Raw genomic sequence first — 10,411 nt, 5'->3', positions numbered from 1 at the left:
AGGCAGCTGACTTGCTGCCTCGCTGCTGTATGAGGCAATGACTTTGCAGGCAGCGTTTTTGCACGAAGGCACCTCATGAAGCTGATTTCAGACAGGTTTCTGAGGCAGAGTAACGGTTTAATGATCTACAACAAAACAGAACAAGTTTTTGTGATAACTAAATGAATATTTAATTACTATAATACTGAGTTCTCGCTAGAAATAACATCAAAAGTGCGAAAAGTTAGTCAGAAATATACATTTACACACAAACTGACCACCAAACCCAATTTTCAGGCGCCATCTTTAATTTTTAGCTCAACCGTCACGGAATGGAACGCACAGGATTGTGGGATATCAAAGGCAGCGAAGGATACATCTATGCTGCCTTCAAAATTCGATCAGAAGAAGATACCTCCCGAGACAGGAAGTAAAGCAGAATTTGGATTCGGACGTGCCTTGATGCTTTGGAATGCTGCCTCCAAAGGTAGCATTTTAGAGTTTTCGGACGCAGCCCATGGGAGAGAACTTATGAATGGAAGGGAAGCGACGAAACGGAAACTGATGGGTCACGTGACAGTAGCACATCCGGATTTCATTCAAACATACAACATCCTTTTTTTTAACAGTCGTGAAGTAAATTTAAAAAAATTTAGTACTCAGTACATGATTTCAGATGCACCATCAGTTGCTATAGAAACAGTCAATGCTCTGAGACGCGTGTTTAGGACTGCGCATGCGCACTGGCTGGTCTAGCCTGAAAAATATGCTTTTTTAACGCCATTTGAGCAAAAGAAGCATTTATAAGACAGTTGTCAGATTTCATTCAAATATTAAATTTAATCGTAAGCTTGGCGAACAGTTTTGGAGAATTTGATGTTTCCCCATTCAAAGAAACAGGAGCTGCACTTGCATGCCCGAGAGGCGTTTCAAAGATGGCCGCCGAGTGAAATTACTTGCCTTAAAGGGACTTTGATTGACACGTTTGGCAATGCAATGTGGGATTAAAAAGCGGTGCTAAATTCGCTTCGAAATAATAGATGCGAAACGTTCCTCTCCCAGATAGCACACGTATGTCCGACTCTGCAAAATGTCTGTTAAAGATCGCTTCATCTGGAAAACATCTGCTGTGTACAAATATCTGATAGATATCTTCTAAATGTCTTTTTGACATCTAATAGGAAACGTCCCATAGACATATTGCAGATGAGCAAACATTCGTCTTGCAGATGTAAATGTAGACGTCAAATAGACATCTCTGTGATGTACGTGTGCTATCAGGGCTACCAGTGGATAAAAGCGGGGTTTAGAACGAAGTTTTGCACAGTGTGAAATGTGTAAAATAATATTTTAAACCATAAAGTATATGCAGTAAGTTAATAATGTACTCTAAAAATAAGCAAACATTGATGTCAGTGCTAGTTTTTCAGTGCATGGGACTTCTGAAGGGCCTCATCCTGTGTCCGCAGTCAGTGGTGTGATGTGCCAGGCCTGAAGTCACAGAAAAGCTTGAATTTGTCACCGTCTTCACTCAAGCACTTGGATATATCCCCCCCCACCGAAACCCCCGGCCTCCTGTTCCACACCACTTTGGCAGGAACAGATCTCCTCACAGGCTTGGAAATGCTTCATGGGAATTATGGCTGAGGCTATTACAGATTGTTCTTCCAAATGTACTGAGGGGCTGATGGTCTGGGCAAAGTGCTCCATCTTGGATTGACTGTGCATCTGTGCTCTCAGTAACAAAATGAGAGTGAAAAGCGTTGGTCAGCACGGGTCTTCGTCCCATCTGTCCATCCCGCTGATGAAGAGAGGTGGAAAAACTGCAAAACTCTGCGGTTTTTGCAGCCCAAAGCAAACGTGGAAAAGAATCATATGCATTCTTTTAAAACATTAATTTCTCAGTTTCAAGTTAAAAGGGGCAGTGTGGTCCCCCCCCGTATTGAAATAATACAATTAAAAAGCTACTGGCCAGAGATGACTACAGCATATAAACTGTGGTGTTTTCATTAAACAGTAACTTTATTCAAGTAGGGAGGGAGGCCATTTCTGTATCACTAAAAAGAAAGACACTTTGTAGGATTAACTGATTCAGTATGTTGAATATAATTGAATATGGATCCATGCACACTCTAATGGCTAATATTGCCCACAATCCATTGGGCAAAATCCTATGACCTATATGTCGGTCATTTTTGACCAACAAAGGTACATAGTGTTACTTTCTATTTTTCGACTCTTTTAACATATCCGAACCCTATCCATGATTTGTGTGTGTGTGTGTGTTCAAATAGCTAATGCGACAAGGTCACCAAGTGTCATCTCATTCCACTGAAGCAAAACAATTTTAAAAGAATTTCGGTCAAAAGTGACTTAAGAAGCCCAGTGGGTAAAGGGCATTTACTCAGGTTTCTGCATATCGTAAATTTCGCTAAATGCGACAAATGTAATTTACACAGTGTGAAGCTGCCCACCTTATCAGTGTGAGAATGAGTTTTTCCTGCAGTATTTAACTTAGTTCAGTCCTTCATGTTCTTGACATCTCAATGGTTTGAAGCTCTTGGCTGGCAATTCCTGGAAGTGCGCCATTAAAAGCAATCGAGAATGTGAGAGGATCTGTTTTTGTGTAACTGTGGTCAACCTTATCGTTCTGCTTCAAGTGTGAAGTGTCATAATCTTCCACTGCAGCCTGTTTGTCCACTTCCGGTTTAGTTTAGACAAGAGGGACACATCTTTGTAGAACTGGCATCTGGAAATTAGCAAACTGTAAATCCTAAAGCTAAGAATCCAGAAGAACAGAAGCTCAAGACAAAGGACGGATTGCTGGAAAAACTAGAATGATAGTTTAAGAGCTTACTTAAAACTGAGAGCATTTTCTTATTATTTATCCTAACCTTTTGTTCCAAATCTATTGAGTTGATACCATTTTAAGCAGATTCCCAGTGTGAAGGATTTTCCAAAATGCAGTCAGCACAATTATTCTTAATCCCAGAATGCATTATAAGTTTGGTGAAGAAATGCATGCAAAATGGTGTACGAGTGAGAAATGTATCAGAAATTATACTGCAAATTGTAAAATATATTCATAAAAAAATCGGTCATGTAAAAAGTGTCATGCACACAAATGACTCAATGATTTGCTACCTCTCAAAAAACTAATTTTAATTAAAACAAAAATGTTGAATCATTAACAAGTTTATAAAACAGTGATTTAGTTACATAAATAAATTGATATCGGTGTATCAAATCTGAAATTCAACTTCATGAGAATGTTGACACGGGTGAAGAAGTACAATCGTTTACCTTTCATAATAAATAAAATGGAGAAAAATTGTATTTCTGTTTCTTAACGAACAAAAAAAGAAAAAGAGCTACAGACATACCTCTAAGGAAAGGGACACTCGACAATGTTTTTGCACCAAAAAACATAGGAAAACTGCTTTTTAAAGCACAGAATACAGAACCATTCAGCTAAAATTAAAGACCGTAAAGTTGTAACCAAAGTCGGTTGGCTTTCATTTTTAACGAACAAGTTTGGTAGTTAGAACTCCAGTTTGGTTATTTTAAAGCATTAAGACAAGGCAAGAAAGAAGGCTGTTTTCGTTTCGTTGAGGAATCCTATAGGAACGACAAAAGGAAAAACAAAAAAACAAGAAACGTAAAAAAGCAACTAAACAAAAGCGTTTAAAAAAACTTTTGAACAGTCAGACCTACACAGCAACTTTCTGTCTTGCACAAAGTTAAGATGTCAGCAGATAGGCATGTACATGTTATTGTGCATAAAAATGGAGCTTCGTCGTGACTCGATTATTGTGGAAAGAAACAAGAGCGTCAGGCCAATCGCTCGGCATGTTTGCGTTAACATCGATACTGTTGGATCTACATTTCTAGGCGTTTTTTTGAGGCACATGGGCCTGCGTTTCTTGCATTCCCAATTCTTAATGCTAAGGCTTGCTGCTCTGGTTCACTGGGTGTCCGTCCAAACCACTGGTGCCCTGTGCGGTCGGGTCTATGCCAACGCATCCCAGACCGCTCGGATCGTGCATCGGAGGTGGCTCTGCATAGATACCCAGCACACAGGTTCACTGCCCGAATCCAGCCCCGACAGCACGGCTGTGTTCGGAATAACACGCTAGCGTACGGTTGCTGCGGCTGCAGTGTGTAGTATGGATACTGTGCAATGCGCTTTAAATGGGATGAAATGTGGAAAAACACCCAGGTTCATTTCCAAGATTAACTGAATTAAACATGCAACGTCATGAAATCACGTGAAACGTTAATTGTGGAATAATGCCTACCGTTTCGCATACTGTTTCTCACGCAGTAAGCAGCACGCTAGCCTTCCATTCCGAACACAGCCCGAGGCTCGCGTTTAGTCCCTCTGATATGTTTTGTTTCAAACCAAGGTACTGCAGCTTCAAGTATTTTGCATTACATAGAATATTCTTTTTATAAATTAGTTAACGTATACATTTTTTCAATATTCAGACATATACTATCATATATACAGTACAATAAAATGCTCTCATTCTTTCATGACCATTTTTTTCTTCTTTTTTTCCTTTTTTTTTCCAAAGAGAATCCCTGAGATGTATGTCGACAGTCGCTAAGTTTCCACAAGAGCAAGCACAATGGGGTTGAAGACTGTGTGTGTGTGTGTGTGCGCGCGCGCGCGCGCGCGAGACATACGAAACAGCACTGCAAAGCCACGCAATTAGCCTGGTGAACTGAAAAGGAAACTCAAAAAATGGAGAAGTGTTTTTGTTTTTCTCGTTTCTAACACTTCTTTAGTACACTGGTAACGTGTGACTGGTTCAGGAAGGAGTAAAGCTGAAGCCGTACGAGGTACTTGTCACTTAGGATGGAGGTGTTGTTTGGTTTAAAGCCATATTTCTTCTTCACTTTGAGGCTGTGAATGTTTAACAGAGAGATCTGGAGTGCTGTGAGGACTTTCGCCACTGGACAACATATACTCAGTGTAAACCGTAACATCGTGACATACTCTCACACGCTTTCACACAAATAAAGGGGAAATGCACAAACTTCCACAACATGACAACGTTCCACTTTTTTTTTTCCATTTTTTTTACGCAAACGTAAGTCTATACACATAATACCGGTGTGGTTCGTATTGTTTTTGTCGTTTCTTTTTTTACTTAAAAAGCGTACAAAGGTGGACTAGCCGAACCGCTCGCGCACGAGCATCATGAGTTTCTTTTTGCCTTTGTATATCTGTTTCAGGTTGTCTATGAACTGTGTGAACTGAATGTGTCCGTCGTGCGCCATGAGGAAAGTCTCTCTGGCTTTGCTGAGGAACTCGATGAACTCGCTGTAGTGCCGCGGGCTGATGTGCGTGAGCCGCGAGTGCGTCGTGTTGATGTAGGCCCCGATCGTAGCGTCCAAGAGCTGTCTTAGCGGGGCTTTGTCCAACGACATCAACTTCCCAGAGTTCCTGCGGCTGTGCAGCGCCACCATGCCAGGCGTGGTCAGCGTGCAACGCCGCAATATGTCCGACAGCACGGTGGCGCACTTGACGCTCTTCACCACCAGCGGGATGATGGCGGCCAGCTCGTTCTTTCCCAGCGAGTGGCTGAGCGCACAAGCCCACAGCACGTCGTTGATGGCGGGATGCGTGTCCTGGTTGTAGCTCAGGTTCAAATGCACCATCGCGAGCGTGGCCAGTTTGTACGCGCGCATGGGGTAGCCACGGTGCTCCATGTAGCGTGCGATGGTGAACAGCTGCGTGTAGCTCATGCCCGTGGTGGCCGCATCCAACACGATCTGGTAGGCCGTCTCGAAGGCGATGTGGTCCTTCTCGCAGAGCGTGAGAGCCGACAACGCGCAGTTCTGAGGGTCCTTCATGGCGCACTGCAGGGCTAACGTCCGCGCGCTGCTCGCCAGGTTCTCCTGCTGATGGCAGTCCAGGTGCAGCCGTACGATGGTGCTGTTGGACATGACCGTGGTGGCCACGATGCTCGTGGCCTCGGTGGGCGTGAAGAGGGTAAACCAGCTCTGCATGATGCTGTCCAGTGCGTAGACCCCTGCAGACACAGACAGGGGAGCAGAATGTCACTCAACTTCCAAAAAACAAAACTGTCCCTGTTTACTTTCTTTATACATGTTCGTACTGTGCTTAATTTGTCAGAGCACATAAAAAGTCTTCATGATATTTAATCAAAAAGTCATAAATTATATTTATACACAAAATGTCATTGAGTAATTTGTAAATGATTTTATTGATTAATTTAAATAATGACAATTTAAATATATAATTTATGAATTTATTTGATAGTATATAAAAATGTTAGTAATAAATAAATAAGTAATTATATATATTTTTATAAATTATATGATTTTTTACAATATTTTATATTTTTTATATTTGATATAATATGTATATATTTTACATTTAAATAATTGTATAATTTTATAATGTTAATATTTAATTCATGAAATTAATAATGCATCCATGATGATTTTCATTTTCATGATCAATTTTTTTATTATAATTTTTGCAATAGCTGTGGAACAATTTTTTTTTATTATTTAATAAAAGTAATTTCATTATATTATTTTACTATTAATAAACTTAACTATTGAATAGTATTTTTTAAATCAAAAGGCATTTATTGCAATTTTGTAAAAAAAAAAAAAAAAAAAAAAAAAAAAATTGACGTATGACTGAGTATTTCTGTGCCAAAAATCTTACTTCCGGGGTTCGTGCAAGTTTCGTAGAGAGTTTTACGATAACGAGGGTGGAACTCCTTATATGGAAATTTCTCCCGGAAGAGCGCGCCCACGCAAGCATCGACCAGAGTGAGAGCGAGAGCGAGATCGCACCCATCAACGCGCTTCATCCGGCGGCAGTGCTGCACGGGACTTGCTCGGGAAGAATGTCTCCAATCCAAAAGAAGTGTGTTTTTGGTTGTAAGGGAAAGATAACTTTGTTCAGCTTCCTAAAGTACCCAGCGTTATGTAAACGGGATACAGTTTGTTTTTCCGGGGCAGCAGAGTTTCACAAGTGTGTTTGTTGATGAATGTTTTATAAACAAGGCCCAGTTCGACGCTGGATTTGCACATCGTATCGTTTGATACTGAAAGAAGGAGCAGTCCCAGCTATAAAAGATCCCGGTCATGATTCAGAACTGCTGATGGTAAGTGAAACGGCATCAAATGTCTGTTTTGTTGGCATTCGGCGGCCAAGTGCTCATCACTCTTTAGCTCCGCCCACGGCGCGCCTCCAGGAGCTCGGCTTTTTCCGGAGAGAATCGTAAAGCTGTATATTTCTTTTATAAATATGATAAAACTAAAGACTTTTTGGAGATATGAAGGATGCAGTACTACTCTATAGGTACTCAAGATTAACATGAGATTGGGTGAAACTGTGTGTTATGCCCCCTTTAAAATTTCAATTTCAATAGCTGCAATTTTATATAAGCAACAAGTCACTCATGGCTGATTATTAGGTTATTCAACCCAGTTTCGCTACCATACCATGGTAAAATCACTGTAACAGCCTTGATTGCCTAATTGCTTTTTTGTAACTGGCCAAAATCTGGTAACAGTGAAAGCTGAAGGCTCAAACTTACCAACTTCTGTGGCACATGTGACTAGCCATCGTACCATCTCTCGCCGCCGCCAGTTCAGCGTTGAAAGCGTCATACGCATTACCTGCGATTTATTAGAAAAGAGAAGGTAAGGAAATGGGCAAAAACAGGTAAAGTGGAGATCACAGTGTGCTGATGGATGAAGAGGTGGATGGAGACCTGAAGACCCAGCTCCAGGGAGACCTTCAGCAGAGTGATGTCCGGCAGACTGTCCATGAGCGTCGCTATCTTAAAGGCATCCTGCGCCAGTTTGAAGATATGAGAGGAGGAGTGAATGTTCTTCTGTATGGTCTCTAATACTGTCTCTAACCTTCGAGCATCACCTACAAACAACACCGAAAAAAATAACGCATGTTAAGACATAAGAATGTTCTGTATCAATGGTTTCCACACAGTAAAGCCATCAAAACTATGAAATATAAAACACGGAAGTATGCAAATTATGCACCGACCAAAAAGAGAGAGAGAGAGAGAGAGAGAGAGAGAGAGAGAGAGATTTATATATATTTTATAAGGATGTAACGATGCACCCGAGCTGGTTGAACATCGATACAAATATGTAATGATTTAAGTTGGTTGAGATGCTAAACGAATCGCGATACAGTAGGGGGTGGCAGATTTCTCCTTTTTTCTCTCATAGTTGAGGTATACCTATGATGAAAATTACAGGCCTCTCTCATCTTTTTAAGTGGGAGAACTTGCACAATTGGTGGCTGACTAAATACTTTTTTGCCCCACTGTATCTCTCTGTCTGTATGAATGTATCTGACTGTCTTTAGAAAAGTTTAGATGGTATTGTCATTTTGCCTCTGTATAATCCAGTTGAGTGTTTATTAGTGCAGTGCTGCTTTGTTTACAGCGGTAACCAAGGAAACGCTATATTGCTGCTGTTCCCCAAGCGCCACCTGCTGTCAGAGAGTGAATTTGTGTTCTCATTCAGCCCGTCTGCTGTTTTTGTTTTGTGCAGATGTTTTATGTAATATGGTTTCACAAAGCTTAAGTCAGACCATTCTGTTTTAGCTTCAAATTTTAATTTAGATTAAAAATTTCTTGCCTTTTTAAAAAAATTTATTCAGCATCTTTGTTTGGATCATGAATAAAGTGCAGTGGTTGCCTCTAATTTTGAATGGAAAGAGCACAGACAAAGCCTTAGTTTGTTTATATGAAGAGATTTATTTGTTTTAAAATTTCAATCTAGTTATTTCAGTTTCACAAAGAAATGTACAGCATTTTGTCCAAGCAATCATAAAAGGACAACTTTTCATTTATAATTGATCTTAAAACTAATTTTGTTATCTGAAAGCTGAATAAATAAGCTTTCCATTGATGTATGGTTTGTTAGGATAGGACAATATTTGGCCGACACACAACTATTTGAAAATCAGGAATCTGAGGGTGCAAAAAAATCTAAATATTGGTTGCAATGCATATTACTAATCAAAAATTAAGTTTTGATATATTTACAGTAGTTACTTAATGTCCTAATTATTTTTGGCATAAAAGAAAAATCTATAATTTTGACCCATACAATGTATTTTTGGCTATTGCTACAAAAAAATACCGCGACTTAAGACTGGTTTTGTGGTCCAGGGTCACATATAATATGTAAAATATACTTATATATATATATATATATAAATTGTTAATAATAATTAATATATTATTTATGCATTCATTATGTGTGATGGATTCACACAAGTGATGGAAATTTTGACATGACTGGCCATTGTTGTAAACACTGCAAACAGGCACCAGTGACCTTGGAGAAACATCAAGCACTCAGAAACCCTTTTGCCCGTCTACAGCACTGCATCGCACGCACGCACACACACAAACACACACACACAGCTACACAATGAGCCGTGAGTCAGCACTAGTGCCAGACGCCCGACATGATGCAAGACGCTGAGAAAACCATCAAATGCTCAGTTCTGGGACAGGATTTCTATTTATCGCCAGCATGTTGATTTCCTCTGATTTCAGCTTCTCTGCACTGCGGTGCGATTAGATCTTAAAAATAGTGCTGCAGATTTGTAACTTCTCCAAGCGTGTTGTTTCTCCAAACTGAGGAGACGAATACAGGTTTGATTTTATGGTCGGGCTCGTTGTTTTGCAGTCTGCTAGCGGAAATGTGGTACACAGGCCTGCCATTAAGCAAACAGCGCTGTTGTCACAGTAATAGCAGCCTGCGCATGAGTGATGGACACGCTGGCCAATAAGCAAACAGCGCTGTTGTCACAGTAATAGCAGCCTGCGCATGAGTGATGGACGCGCTGGCCAATGCGACGGTCTAACCTTTGGCTGCAGTGAGCATGGTGGAGGCCAGCTCGCACTGCTGGGACTCGATGTGGCTGAGGGTGAACCATCGCGGGTAACGATTGGGGACGACTGATACTATATGGTGAGGCCGGGACATGTCGCCCGAAGGAGCCATGGATTCCAACACTGGTAACCTGCAAACAAAAAAAGACATACAGATCAACACTAGTGTTATTTTCCAAACCACAACCTGTGGAGGAGTACAGTCAATCATCAATAAAACACAACAGTGGTATAAGTAAATGTTGCATATTTAGCCTAAAACTGTATTTTTCAGGCTTTTCCAACTAATGTGCATGAAAGACGATACTTCCATTCCAACAACCATGATTTCTCCCATTTATTTACTATGAGTGGTCTGCTGTAATCACAGACTGTACAAGAAAATAAATAAATAAATGAATCTCAGGTATAGATGCATTAAAATATTTGTGAATCAGTTTAAACTAATCATTACATGTGGACAATATACAATATATATATATATATATATATATATTATTATA

At 40.3% G+C, this 10,411-nt stretch overlaps 1 protein-coding gene across 1 annotated transcript in view; it reads right to left on the bottom strand.

Annotated features, from left to right (window-relative positions):
* Positions 1-3,122: 3,122 nt before the first annotated feature.
* Positions 3,123-10,411, bottom strand: part of LOC107589000 (zinc finger SWIM domain-containing protein 6-like) — a 105,823-nt gene continuing 98,534 nt past the window's right edge. The window contains exons 11-13 of the mRNA XM_016277295.1: positions 7,746-7,909; positions 7,569-7,650; positions 3,123-6,020 (exon numbers count right to left, since the gene is read on the bottom strand). Coding sequence (XP_016132781.1) covers positions 5,158-6,020; positions 7,569-7,650; positions 7,746-7,909 — 1,109 coding nt within the window. The 3' untranslated portion in view covers positions 3,123-5,157. The remainder of the gene's footprint in view (positions 6,021-7,568; positions 7,651-7,745; positions 7,910-10,411) is intronic.

This window comes from Sinocyclocheilus grahami, unplaced genomic scaffold, assembly GCF_001515645.1.
Source record: "Sinocyclocheilus grahami isolate Dianchi unplaced genomic scaffold, SAMN03320097.WGS_v1.1 scaffold110.1, whole genome shotgun sequence".
Taxonomy (NCBI): Eukaryota; Metazoa; Chordata; class Actinopteri; order Cypriniformes; family Cyprinidae; genus Sinocyclocheilus; species Sinocyclocheilus grahami.
The sequence above is the reverse complement of the archived record's forward strand: the minus strand, read 5'-3'. Positions and strand labels throughout refer to the sequence as shown.